This window comes from Falco rusticolus, chromosome 1 (assembly GCF_015220075.1).
Source record: "Falco rusticolus isolate bFalRus1 chromosome 1, bFalRus1.pri, whole genome shotgun sequence".
Classification (NCBI taxonomy): domain Eukaryota; kingdom Metazoa; phylum Chordata; class Aves; order Falconiformes; family Falconidae; genus Falco; species Falco rusticolus.
The window spans coordinates 114,577,489-114,597,660 of NC_051187.1; the positions used below are offsets into that span (position 1 = coordinate 114,577,489).

At 42.7% G+C, this 20,172-nt stretch overlaps 1 protein-coding gene across 1 annotated transcript in view; it reads left to right on the top strand.

The window, feature by feature from the left end:
* The window catches only part of RNF150 (ring finger protein 150), a 127,971-nt gene that overhangs the window by 80,194 nt on the left and 27,605 nt on the right, over positions 1-20,172 (top strand). The window contains exons 5-6 of the mRNA XM_037397036.1: positions 6,810-6,906; positions 13,196-13,406. Of these exons, the coding sequence (XP_037252933.1) occupies positions 6,810-6,906; positions 13,196-13,406 (308 nt within the window). The remainder of the gene's footprint in view (positions 1-6,809; positions 6,907-13,195; positions 13,407-20,172) is intronic.

Below are 20,172 nucleotides of genomic sequence, written 5' to 3' on the forward strand. Positions count from 1 at the left end.
TTAAAAGGTCACCTAGAAAATGACTCATGCTAAAAGGGTAGCAGCAGCAGAACTGTCTTGTAAAATACTCACAGTTAGTTTGAGCCTCAGCAATTTTGAATTATAAAAACTCAAGAGATCTTTCCCAAGCAGCTACTTCACAAACCCTGGCTGTCCTGATACACAAATTGTGAGGGCAGTATTTTACTCATTCACATGGGTTTGGACTTCCAAAACAGGAAATGGCAGTCATGATTCTTTCTGCTGTTGTCAGTCTCAACTCCTCATGGAAGGAAAAAAAAAAAAAAAAAAAGAAAACAAGAAAGGAATTAATTTCTGTCTCTGTTAAGTGAGTAGGAGAGTGTTATATCTTGATAACGACCCACAGACTCTGTAGGTTTCTTCCTCCAGCATCCTCAGTTAAACTCTGTGTAGTTTTTTATGGGAACCTCATTAGACTGCTGTTTAATAAGAGGCTGGCATTTCACCAAGCCTTACAGAAGCCAGCACCATATGACACCAGTGCTGGCTGACCTTAGTGTTTCTATCCAGGAGGTGCTCAACATGTAGAACTTTTTATCTGCAAAGCCAAGTATGCCCCAAGAGCTGCACATGAAAGATGCTGCTTTGTACTGTAGGCAGTACTGGGAAAACCCCTGCTAGCAGGCACACTCTGTATAAAGCCCTATACATCTTGAGATTTCTTTTTAAGGCTGGTGGAGCCTGAGTCTCCTAAGAAACTGGTACCAGAAGTCCACCGGCCAATACTGCAATGGATGAGCTCTGAAGTCATACAGATAGATGCATGTTTACTAGGATTTATGCCATTTCCCCGAATGCCCTCTCTCTTCTGCTGGCAGAGAGCCGGCACTGGGATAGCCTGTCGTTATGTATCCCACTCTGGAGAGCTAGGAGGAGGAGTCCAGTTAACTTGTGCTGCTTCTTCTCTGTCCTCTTTAGCCAGCTCCCACAACTGACTGCATTAATAAACTTCACTCTACAGAATGTATTAAATAAATAAGGACTGACACTTGATTAAAAAAAGGGTTGGCTTGCAGCTGGTTTTACGTTTGATGGTAGCAAGCACCACTGAAGTTATCTTTGAGGGCACTGACACAACATCAATTGTAACCAAGTTCATTGTTCCCAGAGTGACATCTCTTGTCATAGCCCTAGTTCCTTCTGCTTGTCCTCCATCTCTAGCTTCAAAACAATTTTCTTTTCTGCTCTGGCTTTGGAGAAGTTATAGGTGCTGCTGCTCCCAGTGTGTGCCTTTTACTAAACTTTCACTAACTTTACTAAACCTCTACACAGAGGCAAGACAATTCTTTCAACCTCATCTCTACAGAGTTCTTCATAAGCTCTTTTTTTGGTTGCTTCATTTCTGACGCCAATAAACGTGCTTTCTGACCCAGTTTTAGCTCATTCCCTTTCCCTGAACATTCACTCCGTGAACAACTATGATTTCAAAGAATGCTTCATTCCTCCTCATTCCTCCTTTCTCTTTTGATTAGCTTCCTGTGAAAATTATGTCATCACACACATTCTTCCCTTTGATTCCTTCCTCCCACTTATCCTCACATCATCATCTTTTGTCCTTCTTTCTTCCTCAACAATAAACAAATAGTACCGTACATGCACCCCCAAAAGCTCGAATCTTCTCATTAGATACTATGGTGCTGCTCAGTCTCTCACCAAAACCCTTCTTTGCTTCAGCTCTATGTCTGATCCAGGCAACTGATGCTTTTACTCAGGGTCCCTAGGGATGCATGTCTCTGCTTTTCCTTCGTTTTTTCTTAGCTTGCATTTTAGTACTGAGAAAAATTACATGGCTGCTAGGTTTCTTTGCATGCAGTTTGGAAAGGTGGGACTAGGAGTAGAAGGTGGAAGGAGAATAGATTCCCTTAATCTTGAAAAAAAAGCTTCTCAAAATTGTTGGCAAGCTGAAAGCTTTACAGTAGTTTTACAACAAATTATTATAATAATTGTGGGCTGAGCCTGAAATGAATTATTTTTTTCACCTTGTATGATTAAAATTGGAGCCTTAAAGAAAATTTGAATACATTTCAAACAAAAGTAATTTCCAGTTAAAACGTATGAAGTGCTATTTAAATAATAGTAAATGAAGTGCTCTGGGATTTTGAGGTTCTTTTTCTTTCTCTGTGCTCTGTGAGCTTTATGCAGCCACGTGCAGAGTCACAGAAGAGTGCGGGAGAGATCCCAGGAGGCCACCACCTCTGGAACAGCACGGGGGTACTGGCTGTGCACGTGTCATTCTTGGGAGTTTTTTCCAACACTCTCTTCAGTCTCCTGGGATGAAGTCTCTGCAAATTCCCATGATAATTTATTGCGATGCTTCATTACCCTGACTGTGGTGAAGCTTTTCCTGTTGTGTAACCTGGATCTCACTTGCTGCAGTTTAAATTCATCATTGTGTCTCCTGTCCCTAGGAGAGGTGAAGAACAGTTGTTTCCTTTCTCCTTACGGAAGCCTTTGTTTTGTATGAGGATTGTTATGACATCTCTCCTCTCGTCTTCCTCTCTCTTAACTAATAAATTACAGTTCTTTTGAGAAACTTTTCAATCCATCCAAATCAATGTAGTTTTGCAATGCATGTGGTTGCACACAACAGAAAAAAAACTTTTTTTTTTCCTAGCTCTGACTTAGATTGTCAAAGCCACGTCCTGAGCCTGCACTTGAAATATTTCTTTTACTGTCTCCTTGTATGGGTCATTACCTCTGACCACTCCTTCCTCTTAAAACTTGCATCAGTCAGAACTGCAGAGGGAGAGGGATTTTTGTTGCAGTTATCTTTTTGCATATTTGTGTTACCATGTGACAGTGAAATGTGGCAGTTACTCCCTGATTTTACTTTGTGATGATGCTTATTTTGCCTGAATTTGGATGACAAACTTATCATGACATCAAACAATTGACAGTTCATTGAAAGCCTTAAGCACATACATAATGCTATAGCTAATAACGAATAAAATAAACTTTCAAATCCAAATTGCAAAGCCTGCCACCTCACTTTTCTGCACAAATGTTTACATGTTCAAAAATAGATATTATGAGCACTCTAACTGTACAAGGTGGTTCAAAAATTTAAAAACACAAGTCTTTATCTGATTTTCAATAACATTCCATTTTTCTGTAGATTTCTGTCAAATAATCAAGTTCCTTCTGTTGTACACATCAAATCTGAAATTAATAGAGCCGTAATACACTGTGCTAATTTAGTATTGGGAAGTGCAAAGTGACGTGATCTGTCATGTATTTAAATTACTCAGCATTGGTAGAATTAATTTTAGAATGTTGTTGTTTGAAGCCAACTTTAGGAACACTAAAGTTCAGTTTTTGAAGTCTTAAAGGCATGAAAGTTTCAAGCTTTTGGTGACCAACAAATATTATGAAATGCTGTAATATGAACCACAGCTTGACTGAGGCTTGTAAAGTTTGAACTTGAAAACAAAAGGGGACTTTCTAGTCTGTGGTGAAATGGCTTGGTAGAAATTACATATTTTTCATACAAAACAGATTTTTGAAAATCTGTTTTTTTTCAACAGAATAGAATAAATATTTCAGATTTTGTAAATGTACTGATTGTTTTGGCACAAATATACTTCAGATGTTTGCCCTTAAGCATATTTGTTTATGAATCTGGGTATAGACTTAAAGAAAACCAATCACTATCAAGATCTTCATTGTTATTTCAAATAGCTGAAAAGCAAGACACTGACTTTCAGTACCTCCATGAATTAACACACCCAAGGAATTAATTCTGTTGGTTAGACTTCTGAATGTAAAATTACACATGCCTGATGACTGTATCTTTATGCTTTCACCTGTTCAGAATGCTTGCCTGATGATGTGCCGAGTATGTCCCTCCTGAGGTAAAAGGAAGGACAAATTGTGCAGGACAGAGAATGAAATTTGATGCATTGTGGTTTTATCCAGTAAGGCAAGTCTTGTTTGGAAGGAGGGTTGTGAGCTTTAGTAGCTTTCATAAAGTGCTGGTTTAAACTTCAAGTGTCACGGTACTTCGTTTGCATTAATCATATTGACATACAGGATCAGATGAGGTCTGACAAAGTCTGGTATTGCAGCCAACTGATATAATTAGACCAGGTTGAACTTCCAAGAACAGATTTGCCCTTTCCCATAGTTTTGTGAAGTCAGACCAAGTACAGGAATGCAATAATTTGCCACATACCTTTGTCTCACAAAGAACCCTTTTTTCCCAGAACTAGTGAGAAGGAGCATCATAGTGAAAAGAAAAAGATTCTGAGATGTCACACAGTTTTGGCTTTGAAATTCTAGTGTTATTTAGGACTCAAGCCAGCCAGTAAGCCAACCAGCGAGCATGTGGGCCAGTATCATGTTAATAAGAGCCAGGGTTGCAAATAAATATTGGTGAAAGTGCACCTCAGTATCTTCCATCAAGTTGAAAGGCTGTGTGTATCTTGTTCTGTGGAGAGACGGTGACACGATACAGAGGCCAGACCATTCAACTGAGTACGTACCACTTAAATATTTAAAATTGTTTTGGTGCATTAAGTGATTCTGGCTTTCTCAGAGATTGCATTTCCTTGTGGAGGCTGGTATATGGCCTGCTCCAGGCGAAGTCTTAGAACTGTAGAATCATTTAGGTTGGAAAAGACCTTTTAAGATCATAGAGTCCAACCCAACGCTGCCAAGTCCATCACTAAACCATGTCCTGAATTGCCACATCTTTTAAACACCTGCAGGGATGCTGACTCAGCCACCTCCCTGGGCAGCCTGTGCCAATGCTTGACCACCCTTTCAGCCAAAAAATTTTTCCTAACATCCAATCTAAACCTCCTCTGGCATAACTTGAGGCCATCTCCTCTCCTCCTGTTGCTTGTTATCTGGGAGAAGAGACTGACACCCACCCGCCTACAGCCTCCTGTCAGGCAGTCGCAGAGAGCAGTAGGGTCCCCCCCAGGCTCCTTTTCTCCAGGCTAAACACCCCGGCTCCCTCAGCCGCCCCTCACAACACTTGTGCCCCAGCCCCTTCCCCAGCCCCGCTGCCCGGCTCTGGACACGCTCCAGCCCCTCAGTGTCCCTCCTGCAGCGAGGGGCCCAAACCTGAACACAGGATTCCAGGGGCGGCCTCACCAGTGCCCAGTGCAGGGGGACGGTCACTGCCCTGGTCCCGCTGGCCACACTGCTTCTGACACAAGCCGGGACGCTGTTGGCCTCCTTGGCCACCTGGGCACTGTGCTGGCTCATGTTCAGCCGGCTGTTGACCAGCACCCCCAGGGCCTTTTCTTCCAGGCAACTTTCCAGCCACTCTTCCCCAGCCTGTAACCTTGCATGGGGTTGTTAGACCCACGTGCAGGACCCTACACTGAGTCTTGCTGAACCTCATGCAGTTGGCCTTGGGCAGCTGTTCACCTGCAGGTAGCTGGTGGGTTTGTGTGGCTGTACTGTACCAGTGATGCACATGGGGCAGTGGCAGCACAAGGAAACACAGGCTTGGCACTGCTCAAATGTAAAAGTTCAAGGAGACTGAAACGTGACTTTCAGGCTCTGCCAAATGAAATGTGGGACATCTGTTGCAAGCCTTAGAAAGGAAACGTAGAGCTGGTCTTTATGATGCTTCAAAACAGGCAAATTAGTCTTAGTTTACACCTTTTGGAACAAGACTATGTGTATCAAGCTTCATATTTCAGAATAAAGTAGCCTCTCTCAATTTTACTGAAGTTATTAAGTTATATTAGGCAGTTGGACTACTGTCCTTTCCAACTGGAAGTTCTGTTCAATTAACTGATTAAAAAATATTTTTAGGAAGGCAAGTCAATTTGGAGTTTCCTACATGCCAGTGTAATTCCTGGGGCTGCGTGCATGGTAGAAAACTTTCCTCCTCTTCTTCAGGGGGGTTCAGACTGAACAAACTTCACTGCTTTGGGTTGAGCCACAACTTGTCTACCTGGCCTGCTCAACAGCGTTTCTTATATACCGAGTCCCACGTTCCAGCATCCTATAACATTTGTTCTCTACAACTACAGCATAACAGAACATGCTTACAAGAGAAAACGCAGTCTGTCAGTCAGGTACACGTACTCAAATATCTCTATATTAAATCTCAGTTTGTGTCAGGCAAAGCTAGACAAGAAGCCTTCAGTTCCTCCACCTGGACAGTAAGTGGTCCCCGGCAGCCACAGAACTCGGGTAGTGGCTTAGTGGTCACTTCAGACTGAGCACAGGGTTAGCAACAATCCCTTCAGGGCCGGAATTGTTTAGGCGCTTGCTCTGATGGGCAACTTCTAAAGAGCAGGGGAGTCAGGGAGAATGTTTTAAAAAGCATCGTCCTGTTTTTTCCATGTATATGAAAAACAGCAGGTGTTTAATTCACTTTATTTCCTTATGCCTGCAACCTAAAAAATACCAGAGCCCTGATGGCTTCACACTTAAATTATGTGTAATTAGGTTTGTCTGTAGAACCATCAAGAAATACTAATATGATTTTTACCTTTGCCAGCAAGCAGGTTTTGTTTACTGACAGCCTTTAATATTTAAAGAATAGGGGTTTGCTGATGCATTTTGTGTATTTTTCCTAGTTCTCTAATTACATACATGTCTTCTTTTCCAAACCCAGTTGAGAAACACTGCACATGTGCTTGAGATGCTGCAGAAATAATTTTAGTCTTTGTTGCAAGGGATATAGTTTTACAGTCCTTGCAGAGGTCGCAAACCACACAATTTGAAATACTCTTACTTTACTGAATTCAGAAGAAGCATCTGGTACTACGTGGTAAATTGTGCTGTGGTGGATTTGAATTGAAATATCCTGGTTTTCATTGCAGGCATCTTTTCCACAAGTCCTGTGTAGACCCCTGGCTGCTAGACCATCGTACCTGTCCGATGTGTAAAATGAATATTCTAAAAGCTCTAGGGATCCCGGTAAGCACATCGCAGAGCAGCTGGTCGGGGCAGAAGGGAAACACCAGCTACTCGGGTATATCCCTAGCCCTTTGCCTGTCTGTTCCCATCCTACTCTTCTTGCCGTGTTACTGATGTATTAACTGATTTATTAAGGGGAATACAAGCTGAAATGTCTAACTGCCTCTCTCCTGCACCCCACTTTTATTAGCAAGGAAGAGTGGGGGGGGGGTGTTGGTTGGGTGTTGGGATTTGTGTGTCTGTGGTTGCCTGCTTTGTAAAGCAGAGGATTGTTTACTAGTGTTTTGGTGGATTTATAGATTCTTTCATATAGCTGCTGTTTGGGTTTTAAATCAGGAATGGATTTATTTTTTTAATCAAGCTCTCAGTTCAGATCTCAAAGCAGAAGGTCTGCAAATAAAATTTTCCCTGCTATACTAGTCGAGGACAACTGACTGCTCATTCTGGGGAACCAAATCTTCTTTTCTGTCAGATTTCTCTTAAAGTCGATCTGTAGCTAGCTTTGTCCTCCCAATTCCAATTAGGGAGCATTTCTCCCAGTATCTAAGCATGTGGCAGACCACATGACATACAAGAAATTGTTGAGCCCTTTGTTATTTGGAAGGTTCAGATAGTTAGAAGCTGCCAAAGCAATTGATCTTTTTAGGCTGCATGTTTACATTCAGATAGTGCATGTCCTGTCTGCCACACAGCTTCCTAAGGGCAGCTATCACAGAGATCAGGGGCTTCACCAGGAAGAAGAGAGTCATTTTCTCACACTCAGCAAGGCTGGCCATGTGATAGTGAAGTTCCATACTGAAATGCCACCAGTTGATGCATTAACAGGTGCTGTAGATACCCTGCCGTTACACATGGTGACATGCCAGCTCATGTATGGAAGAGCTACTACATAAAGTAAAATACCTCATGAACATATTAGGGGAGCTGATGCAGCCATTCCCCAGAAGTTCATTTTCATGGAGACTAGGAAGCCAAGCAGGCTGCTGCAGGAGAGGTTCCACAGCAAGCAATGAAGTATGTTTTTACTGAAGTAGGCAGATATTGTAATCAACCTAATATAATCCAAGCTAAAAACATGCAATGGGGAAGATGTAGAGCATTGTAGTTAGGGTAACATGTCATTATAGTTGGGCTATTTTTCTGCTGAGCATGTATATTATCTTTAAAATATTAAAAGATTTTACAGCTGTTATATCGGTATTTGAGATGTCAGGAAAGGCCGGACTGAAGGCTGGCTTTGCCATTCAGCATCTCTGTGCCTAGGCTTAAATACAGAAATTTTCCCCCAGGTTCCACGTCTCAGTTCGCAGGCCTGCCAGTGAGCAGTTACCCGGGATTTTCACACCTCTTCTCTCTACCTGGTGTATTGTTCCATGGCTTTCTTCTGCACCATGCAGGACCACACGATTTCTGCTCTCACACTGGTCCATTCACATTTTTCCCCGAGCGTTTCATTAACATGCTCTTCGTCCAGCTTCAGTATCAGGGGATATAAACAAATCAGACCCCCACTTTCTGGAGGCTTGCAGTGACATATTAAGGTCTTTCCAGAAAGTGTAGTAATGTTAATATTTAAATCCAATATACTGCTCTCAGTGACTTCACTGACAGCTGCTGAAGGCGCAGAGTGTCCGCAGGCCGTCTGAGGTTGGGTACATCGAGGGGAAGGGAAAACATGCTCAGAGGCCAGGTGTAAAGGTTTTGGTTCACATGACTGGCTTTCACTACACAGGAACAGCTCTGTAGTAGCAGGTGTAGAACCTAAGTGCCAGGAATAATTAAAAGCACCACGCAGTTTCCTCAGCCATCATTTCTCTTCTCACAGCTCCCTGTCTTGTTCTCTCTGTACCGCACAGCAGAAGGGGGATCCATCCTGCTCCCCTCACTGAGAGCTCCCCACATGGAGCTTCTGTGGAAATAATTGTACGGATCACGTAATGAAACATACTGCTACAACCAGCACAAACAGCAGGGTCAAATTAAGATTTCAGAACGAACATTAGCACTAGTCTGTCTTAACTGTAAAAATCAAGTGCTTGGATGTTAACATTTCACTAGCAAAGTTTGTTTAGAGGATTTTATTTTATGAATTTCTGTAAAAATTTCCCTGGGTTGTTGTAAGACAGCAAACTGAAAACAGCCTGCTCCATCATTTGGAGAAAGCATACTGGCTGCCACTGGCATGGATCATCAGTTAGGTTCATGAAGGGAGAGCTGTGTGCTAGACTCAAGGTGACTTACAGCAGGAGCTGTTGTCCGTGGGACTGGGATCAGACGGTAGCCTTCATGTCAGGGGTTTCCTCTGGCTGACAGCGAAGGACGTGGGAGTCTAAGAGAATCTGGTAGCTTGAGGGTTAAAAATTCCTATCCTGCTATCAGTTGCTCCTCTTCCCCTGTTTTCCCTGCCTTCTCTCTAAAATATGCCTCAGTTCCTGCTTCTCCCTCTCCTACCTCCTGCCCTTTCCTGCTTTTCTCCTCTGTATAACCTCCTCTGCCCAACCTTGATCCTTTTGAACTCCTGCCCTGGTGCCACTGTGCTCACACTCCTTGCTCAGCTTGCAGGACCTGTTCTCCTGAGAGGAAATTCCTCGCCCTTCTTATCAGCTGGTATTAGCTGAGGGCAGCCCAGGGTGGGCATCGGTCCTGTGGGTGCCTTCTGGTGCCACCGTGAGCGTGCAGGCACCATGCAAAGCTTTTCTTTGGGGAGTATAGCTGTCGGTCCCGAGTAAGCCACCAGTCTCCATCAGCACACATGAACTGATATTTTCAGAGGCTCATAACTTAGCCAGATGTCAGTAGGCTGTTGTGGGAAAAGACATTTCCCTGGAAGAAGCTGTAAAGCTCTAGGGCTTCTCAGTGAGAGGTGGCAAACATTTCTGTAGAGCGGATAAAGCAAAATGCCATTCCCTAACCACATTCCTGAGTCTTGCCTAGTTGAAATTTCCACATACAGAAAAGCAGCCTTAGGCAGGCAGCATCTCTGATGGGAGAGTTGAGAACAAATTTGCCAAAGTCCTTTTGCAGGCTGTTACAATGGGAGGAATGAGGAAATCTTACCATAGGCAGGGCTAATGCGTTGGTTTTTTTCCTGCCAGCTGCATGTTTGTCCTATGGTTGTTATTAAAGAGCTGGCTTGCATGACTGTGGATATATTGTGCTTCATTTTCCAGGAAATGATTGGTGAAACCCAAATACCTAAATCTTTCAATTCGGTTCACCTCTAAACTCTCCATTGACTTTGTAACAGAGACTTCAAATATTGTCTGCTCTAAAAGCAGATTTCCCGGGCTGCCGTGAGGCACCAAACTGACCGTACTCATTTTCAGGGCAGCTGAGCACCTTGGCATCTGCTTTTCACGGTGACACTCTGCAGCTCCAGAAGATTACTAACTGTCAGCAGACAGTTGGTGTAACCTTTTCCACTGTCTCTTTGCTGGTGAATCCAGCTCAGACTTACCTCTTTCGGCTGTAAGATTTGAAATGAGTTAAGTGTCTTTCAGAGAGCTACGTTGCTGTTGGGATGATCATATCACATAAAATAGTTTCCCTCTGCTTCTCCCCCTTCTCTGCAAATATCTGCTGGATGTGCAGACAGCTGCATTTTTGGCAACAGATTGGATGACTTCAAGCTATTCACTAAGAGCCTTAGCCAAGCCCTCAGAAGTCAATACAAAGCATTCCCTTGACTTTAGTGGAATTGTGCCCTCAGAGCACTTACATGCAGGGAATGAGTGAAACCAGTATAATTAAACTTAGAAAATGTATCTGGGTCACTCTGACAGCAAAAACCATAATGTATCTTTTTTCGATCAGTATTTCATATCGTTAGCTGTATACTATGCTTAGTTTGGGGTATTTTTTCCAACTAAAATGATTCAGGAGTAAAGGGATTAATTATATCAGGCAATGCTATTTTTGCATTCTTAATGTTTGGTTTGGCTTTCAATTATAATCCCCCATTTTTAAAGGTTTAAAAGTTAGTGATAAAATCCCATTCTAGGAATAACTGGATTCAGAGCAAAGAGCAGACAATTGATCCCGTGAAAAATTTTTGAAATAGTTTTTCGTAGAGTAGAAAAGAAAACAGGCCTTTTTTTCCTTTAAGGTACGCTGCCATCAAAGCCAAATTTAAGTTAAAAATGAAATTCTGAAAGCATTTGTTACAGCAGCTATAAGCAAAGGAAAGACTGATAGATCTAAGGAATAATTTTGGATCCAAGTCCTACAGATAAGTGATCCAGGTCCTACAGAAAAGTGATTGGTATTTCACTTTGAAAAATACAGTTTCAATGGGTTTCATTAAAACCTGGTATAGCTGAATGTGCCTTTATCCCAGTTCTGAGGAGCTCTTGCTGCTTGTGGATTAGACTGGAGCCAGACAATGACAATTCTGATTTTTATCCCAAACTTCAGTTTGTGGATACAAGTCACCTGAGGACTGTTTAAAATGCCTGCCTTTTTCATTAGGAACATTTGTGAAAAAATATTTATGAGGTGGCAACAATCACACAGGGACTGTAGGAGAAAACAGAAAACATGTGAAGTTCCCGGTTCTGCAGAAAATGTAAGCATATGGTAACTCTCTATGCCTGAGCTGAAAGGGATTACTCTTGTGCTTAAAGCTAAGCCTCTCTTTTACTCTTTGCTGTATCATATTTTGCTTAGTTTCTGGGTGCCTGCTGTTGGACAGAGGCAGGTAGTGAGGTTTTCAAAAATGCCTTAGCAAGTGAGACAATTAAGCATAGCAAAAATCAGATCCACAGAACAGAGTACGTCTCTTCTGACTTTAGCCATCCAGACGCTGGATTTCCAGTCTAGCAGTTTAAGCCCCGTCTCCACTTAGTGCTGCGCAGTGGGAAGGCAGAGGGGGCAATTCATACCACTTACCTTAGGGTGGGATGAATCACAGAGCTAAATTGTCTCAAACCGTTCAAGTTAGAGGAAACCCTAAGTGACTGAACCAGATCAGCTATCTGACTCCTGGAGAATAAAGATAAATGGGAACAACTTAACTGTACATTTCCTAACTTAACAAGTTATCTGTGTAATGGTTAACCTTGCTATGTCCCTCTGTCACTTTGGAAGCTTTGCACCCTGACACACAGCATCCTCATTTCTGAATTAGCCTTGTTCTTGTTAACAGTATGTTAAAACTTCAAAACCCAGTTCTTGAAATAGTTATGCAAACAATTTTTCTCCATGCCTTGGGGAGAACTAGACCTGGTTCTATGGGCAAACGGCACAAGAATCGGTTTCCTCTTAGAGGAAAGAGAGATTTTTTTACTCATCTGTTTGTCACCAATGTTTATGGGGAGTTCTGTAGAAGTCACTGCTGTTTGAATGGGAGCATCAGGCTTATAACAGGCCCAGAGAAATCCGAGGGTAGAAACTAGTTTTGGACATAGTGCCCCTGAACAAACGATCCTCTTTGCTGCCCAGTGCCCACTTGGAAGTCTCTGCTCTTCATGAACAGGTGCTCAGTGCTAAGGCTACTGTGCCAAAGGTGGGCACCACAGCCCTCTCTCATCACTTCCCTTGACTGGAAGAGCTTGGCTCATTCTGGAGGTGTTGGCGCATTCGCCAATTAACTGCAAGAGAGAAATGTCTAAATTCTCTAGAATTGGGTGCCATCATTGGTCTCTCTGAATCACAAACAAGAAATACTATGGACTGAATGATACTCTTAGAATTCCCATTACTGCTTGTTTGTTTCTTATAATTTTATTTTGTCGCAAATATAGCATTAGCAAAGGAAAAGATCTTCTGATATTAAAAAACTTGTCTTAGAAACAGCTTTAGCTTCTATTTCTGCACCCCACACATAGATGCGCCCACAGGCAGTTCCCTTGAATTCTTATTCCTGTAAGCCCTGATATCGGCTTTATAAAATGTATATTTAGGGAACAGATAATCATTCCCCTTCAGCTACTGTCTCTGTTTACATTTGTAATCTGACTCAGCGATCTGCCTGTATTGAACAGATCACGGCAATAAGTGAGTGAGTTTTTTAATGTGCAGTCTCCCAAAGCCTTTAAAAAGTATAAATAAGGACATTTAGAGATTGCAGGTGACACAGTTTAATACTGAATATTTCCAATGCATACTTTGGGTCTCTCTTCCAACAGATTGTATTAAGTACATGAAAATAAACTGCATGTTTATTCATTATATGTTGCCATTTTCAGTACCAAAAGAAAGTGAAAATCCCTGAAGAACTGGGAACAGGTAAATTAAATCTTTTTATCAAGTAAAAACTCAATTTTCTTCTATTTTTTTTTTTTTCCATTAGCCAAATGCGGATTGCATGGATGATATACCTCCAGACTTGGAAGCATCCATAGGAGGACCGCCAACTAACCAGATAACAGGAGCTAGTGATATAACAGTGAATGAGAGCTCTGTAGCCCTGGATCCCCCGGTGCGGACTGTGGGAGTACTACAAGTCATCCAAGACGTAGACTCCTTTCCCCAGGCTGGGGAGGGTAATTTCACAACAAGCAGTAAGTTCCTCTTTCTGGCAGAATTTGCGCTGAAATAAATGTTTAGAATCCTGAATCACAAACTGATCTCTAGTGTGGGGAAAATGGGCTTTGTCACTGGAGCAATGGCCTTACTTTTAAGCCCAGCAGAAATCTACAAAGTACATTTAAATATTGTGCTGTTCTGCTGTACTGCAAATACTTCCAGAATGTATGCAAATCAATGTGTTCAATAGCAAACTCTAATGCAGGAGTCTCCTGCATGGACAGAAGAAGCTATTTCAGTCAACACAAAACAATATAAATTTACGGTCATCTTCAGATATTGTTTATAGTAAGTGATCCCATTCACCATGATAACCCACCATGGATCCAGCTGGCTTCTTTGTGAATGTGGCCTGTGGCCTGCCTTTCCTTACTGGGCTACGTGATAGGTGGAAGTTATTCTTACCTGCATATCATAAAATAAATAGCGAATGCAGCAATCACTTTTACTGCCTTCAGTCAAGAAAAAAAAAAACAAGTGGTGAATTCTGATTTTGCCTTTCCTTTATCTGCTTAAATCAACTGAAGCTTTTCTGGTTATTGATTCATACTTCAATTTCTCATTTCAGAGGGATTGATGGTCAGAGTTTCTGTACTTGAAAACCTGAGTGTAGTGAAATAATGCTGCCAATTTGTACAAAAAAAAAGGAGAACTTTGTATGTTTTCAATGTGTTTAGCTTTCACTTGTTTGAGGGGCACCATTTGAACCAGGAACTCTCAATATGTTTGCATGTCTCTCTGTTCCTAAAATTGATGTTCTTTGTTAAAAATCTACTTCTGACAGTTTAAAAAGAATGTTGTCAGCTGTTTTGAGTGAGGATTGTACTAGTCTAAAATTCTAATTCTTAGGTAAAATAGCAGATAGTAGAAAATACATATCTGTTTGATACCAGTTGGTGTATTAGTATTGACAAGACTATTGTAGAAAATCATCAGGTATACTTGAACAGAGGTAGAAGAATGTGATAAAATACAGGTTTGTGTATGGAGTCAGCATAGGTCCTGGAAAAAATGACATATTTTCAAACATTTGTAGGTACTCCTAGGGGCCTGGGCGTGAAAAAGAAGGCAAGTAATAATACACTGTGTAAAAGGTAGGAGAGATAAGGGGACTAGGCTGAAATTATTTTACATTAGTCACCTTACTCTGTGGAGAGCCTTGATAATCATATCTTCCCTCATATTGCAGCCAGTGTCACAGCAGTGAAAATAATTTCTGGAAACGCTGGACTTGTGACCTTAGCTACAGGTGACCCAGAAGTGGCTCCTTAAGTTCTCCCTTTGTGGATTAGGTACTGGTTTCAGGTTTGACCATTTTACGGTCTAAGTCCTGGACCCAGCAAGGGGTGAGCAACAAGGTTATAGGCTCAGGTGTCATCCACGGCCAGCCTGTCAGCTGCTGGCATCCAACCTTCTCAAGCCTCCTTGAGCACTGGCAAGAGCTGTTCAAAATGAGATGTTATTTTTTTCCTTCCAGTAATTGTTTTTAAATGCGTTTGGGGTTGATTTAAACCATAAAGGAAAGATTTTTACTTCATGGTATCACCATGTAACTGAAGACACTGGTCTCAGCCGTACCCTCTTAACACTCCTGAAGTGAGTAGCTCCTCCAGCAGTTTATTATCCTTGTCCCACTGTTCTTCACAAGGTCCACTGTTGAAATTGGGAAGGAGGGCCATGGTTTGTCCTTTACACCCACAACTGCATGGCGTGTGCTGAGGAAAGCCAGCAGCCTGGTGCAAAGCCCAGCACTAGGGGTAGTCCATGCTTTTCATCCCAGGATCTTGGCATGCTGAGAAGCAGCTCTTCTGGTCTCTCATCAGGGATAACAATGGTCTTGAGGCAGCCAGCGAGCACAAGAGATAAGTAACTCCTCAGCTACTCTCTTCCCCTCCAGTTTTGTTTCCAGAGTCTGCGGAAGGATCAGTGTCAGTCCAAACACATTCGTTCTTCATTTCCCAAGTTGCCAGCAAAGTAACTGGGTGAAAAACTTGCTCTGAGCCAGCACAATACTGCAGAGCCCACAGAGATGCTTTATTTTGCTTCGGTGCCTTCTGTTATTCCCCTTACTTTAGATAACATTGGGCAGTAGACACAAACACTGGGCAGCCATGAGGGCTAACAGCAGAGCCCAGGGACAAGGAACTCGCTCCAGGACCAGAGCAGAGGGCTGTCCAGGCACGGGCAATGAGGCAGCAAACCACGGAGCTTCAGATCTCCATCACCTGACGAGGCTGGCCATGTGGTCTGAGGAAGGACTGTGAGAAGGGTTTTCCCTGGCTATTTGAGAGAGGCAAGAAGAGAGCAGGGAGGGGAAACTGGCAGATGGCCTGAGCTTTGCGAAGGTTGTGAGCCTCACACCATCGCAGGGGTGGCTGGGGACCCGCTACTAAAAATAGACCTTTCCAGTTGTTTTGGGAGGAAAGAGGAGTCCTGAGGAAAGCTCAAAGGACCTTGGGAGCTTCCAAACCCTGGCATGTGCCTGTCACAGTCAGTGACTCGGGGAACTCTGGTTTAATGCTTGGTTAGCTGTTGTCACCCAGCCGTCATTGACAGGTAGACGTGAATCTTCTGAAAGATACTTGAATATTAGTTAGTGGTGGGTGTGCAAGTTTACATGCTTTCATCACCACATCCAAAGTGGTGCAATTTCCAGCAGTTCTCAGAAACAGAGGTGCTTGGTCCCTTTTTGCAGCAAAGAAGAGGTCTTTGGTTGGGAGTTACGGGCTGAGTTCCAGCAGTTATGGGAATTCGTCTCTCCAGCTGCCTTATGTGGATTTGGGGTGTTCAGGCATTCTGAAAGCTAGAACTTAGCATCTTAGGCAGCCTGAACTCAAGCCAGTGAAAAGGGAACATCCAGGACTGCTGTATAGTTGTGGTATGAAACCAAATGCTAACTAAATCAAAAGGCAACTGTAGGCTAAACAACTGGGTCATAGCTGTCATATAGATGCGGCTTTATAGGCATTGTGTCTGTTTATTGTATTCAGGCGATGTATTTCTCATTTTCAGGATCCTCACAGTTACACAACTGCAGAGCTTGCTGAACGTGCCCTTTCTGTGAACTAGCCTGCCTGGGAGTTTGTAAGCAATGACGCTGATTGCTCCTAGGAATCTTTGCTGAAGTTGCTAGGTTCTGGCCTCTTTATATAGCATTAGTGATGGGAGCATACTCCAAGGCTGAATATGTGCTAGAAGTTTTTCTTTTTCTTGTTATTGAATCTTGCAGACCGCCTCCAGTGCGATCTTGTACCTGGCACCGCAAGTCCTTGCATCCCTCCTTATTCCTGGCAAAGTTCAGTGGTGCAGGAGGTAAAGGGCTTGCCACCTTCCTTCCCCCCCACTTCTGCAGTACTTTTTGCTTAATTGTCATTGCATCCTTTTTGTTCGTTGATTAATCATTCTGGTATTGTTGTCTTGTTTTGGGTTTAATTTCCCTTTCTGTGTTTCCAGTCAGTATTCAGAGCCAGAAGAGCTCCCACAGTGTGTCTGGAGGGAGGATATTTCCAGAGTGCTGTTCACATCGGGCGAAATTCTGTCTCCATTGAAATCTGGTGGCAAAGCTCCCACCTACTTCAGTGGGGCCAGATTTTCATTTCTGGAACTCAGCCAGTGCTTTTCTTTTTATTTCTGTGTGTGTGCTCAGCAGACATTTCCTCTTCTCTCCCTCCCTTTTTCTCCCCGTGCTTCTGAATAGATAATGCCTTCCATGGGACCCTGGGCGACAATAGTGTGCTATGAACATCTGGATGGGACCTCATCTGGGGGCCCATCCCTGTGGTTCCTTGCTAAACCGAGCATCTCCTGCGTAGAAGTACTGAGCACTTAAAAATGGACCAGCAGTTTCTCCCAGCTGGCTTCTACCAAGCTCCAAGCTTTCATCAAGTCCCTTAGGTGTATCTACAGCCCAAAGTCTGTTCAGTAGTCTTAGTGACCATTTGCTTTCTGTGTTGGGATTTTGTGCAGGATCCTGGGATAGTATCTTGTGACATGATATTTCTGTAATCAGTTGCTGAAAATGGACGGATGGAAAAATTGAAAAACTTGGAGTTGGAAAAAAAAAGGGGGGGGGGGGGAGGGTGAAAAAATTGTGTGAAATACGTAAGAGTTCATCTCAGCTGAGTTTCCTGCTTTGACTCTATTACTTTTTAGATCTCCAGAGGGTATGAAAGAAGATAAGCTGAGGATCTTTTCCCACAATAATGCATCATAGCAATTTGCGTCGCCTAATTTTTGGCAGTGAGTTATGCAAAATGCTAACATCCTTAGAAATTTCAGAGCAGGTGGAATTTCCTGCTGTACAGATGATGTGAGTGTGAGCTGGACTTGGCTAAGGTCTGAAACTGAAGAGGCTTTGGAGGAGTCGAAGGTGGATTTGGGATTTGAGGAGGACATTGCAATATTCTTTGGGTCAGGCTCAGCTGAGATTGAATGCCATGGTTAAAAATGGTTCTCTGGGAAATCACTAGATATTTTAAAGGTTGTATGGTGTGACACTTGCAGAGGAAAAAGTAGTTATTAATTTTTTTTCATCTTTTCTAGCATCCGTGATCATTCATCTCCCTCAACCCATGGGGCTTTTGCTAATTTCTGCAGTAGATAATATACACTGCCTGAGTCTTTGCTTTCTGTTGGTAAATACCTCTAGTTTTTCAATTTAGACAATCTTTTATATATTCTCTTCAGGGGGATGTCTCGTCACACTGCATAAGGCCTCAGAAATCCCAGTAGCACTGTCTCTGTAGTTGGAGGAAGGTCCATAAGGAATCCTACTGCGAACACGGGAGGAGTTTTAGTATGAAAAAATGTAAACGCTTCCCCAAGGTGTCATTTCATCTGCAAAGTCCACTGAGTCTGGCGGGCTGTACAGCAATGTGGGCAGTCTAGAGAATACTGGCAGTTCCTTTTCTGCCTCTCATTTTGTTCTTTCCATAAAACCCTGCCAACATATAGCTCATCATGACAGTTAGGGCACTTTCAAGTCTCTTTGATAGTTCTTCATTAAATCTATTAATATAACTTCTCAAGTAATTATTTTCATCTGTGTATGTCTAAAACTTCTTTGTGAAGAATAATCCACCTTTGGAAGTGGATGGAAGCGCATAATAAGGATCTGATCCACTGTCGTCTTGCAACGGCTTGACTGTTCCTCCTTGCTATTAATAGGGCTTTTTTAGGCAGAAGGTAAATGGGGAGGAAAAGGTGGAAAAATTCCCTAGACAGTAGTTAATATGGAAAGTTATTAACACTTGCATTAGCACCTAACACTGGTCCTGGAGTTAGAATACTGATGGGACCTAGTTAAAGACTGAGCAGATTGGGTCCCACGTGCCTGGAGTATGATATAAGTCCTGGTAGCTCTATTAAAAGCCTGTGCGGATGTTGCACTAAATAGTTACCATGGACTGAAAATTCCAGTGAGCTGAGGTCCTAAATTCATTTTGAGACTAAAGCAGTACCAACGTAACTTCGTTTGAAAGGCCAGCAGTGGTTTGAAAGAGTAACCGAGTGAAACCTAAGTGGCACTGAGAACATGCTCTGGATTATTCCGTACACCTACAAGGCTCCTTGCCAGGCTCTGTGAATGGACAGTGAAGTTTCCCCATTATAAAACTGCTCTTCCTTTCTGTATGTTAAGATGTGAAATACAAAGACTTTCTGTACAGCAAATTTGAAAAAGGGATGTACAAAAAGGTTGTGAAACAAGGAACAAATTTGAAGTTAATTTTTTTTTGTTTTGTTTCACATCTGCTGTGTATATTGACATTGTGTACAGAGCAGGGATGAAACCGTCAGTTCTCGAATCTCGCTTTGTCCCCGCAGACACACAGAGCTGTGTCTGTGGCCCAGTCGGCGGGCACGGTGGTTACACACAGTAGTCTGGTCTAACCTAAGGTGCCAAAAAGGCTGTGGATCTTAAGAAACTTGCTCAATAATTGACTCTAGGGGGAGACTGAGATGAGAAGAAAATGTTCTCCTTTAGTAGTGGAAGCTCCATTTGTAAGTCTGCCTTTATGTATAAATGCTGTGGCAGTTACCAACTTGTGTGTCTCTGTCCCAAATTACTTGTTCCGGACTTGGTATCTCCCTTCTGATGTGCAGCCAGTATGTGAGCCCAATCCAGAACCTAACCAATTTCTTCCTGTGGTTTCTTTTGGGGTTTTTTGTTCTTGGTTTTTTTGTTTGGGTTTTCTTTTTTTCATTTGGGTCACTTCCCTGATCCAGAAGTATTTGTGCCTGTACAACAGGAGGAAAGAAATGTAGAGCGCAGGAGAAGAACATGTAAGGCAGCTTTCACGACACTACTGCCAAAAGCAAGCACACTATCTCAAGCACAACTAGACCTACACAGCTGTCTGTTTTGCCCAGAAATCAGGATAAATTAATAGGCAAAGTAAGCATGAAGTTTCAAATCTCATTGGAATGCCCATATCTGAGTATACAGGCATTTTATTAATGGTCAGTGGATATGAGCGACATCAGGGATTTTTCATCTATGACAATGAAACTCAATAAGGAGAAATGTCATTGTAAAAACTGTGTGTATTGGGTTCACATGGCAAGGCTTTGGTAGCAGGGGGGCTACAGAGTTGGCTTCTGTGAGAAGCTGCTGGAAGCTTCCCCCATGTCTGATGGAGCTGATGCCAGGCGGCTCCAAGATGGAGCCACCACTGGCCAAGGCTGAGCCCGTCAGCGATGGTGGCAGCACCTCTGGGATAATGTATTTAAGAAGGGGGGAAA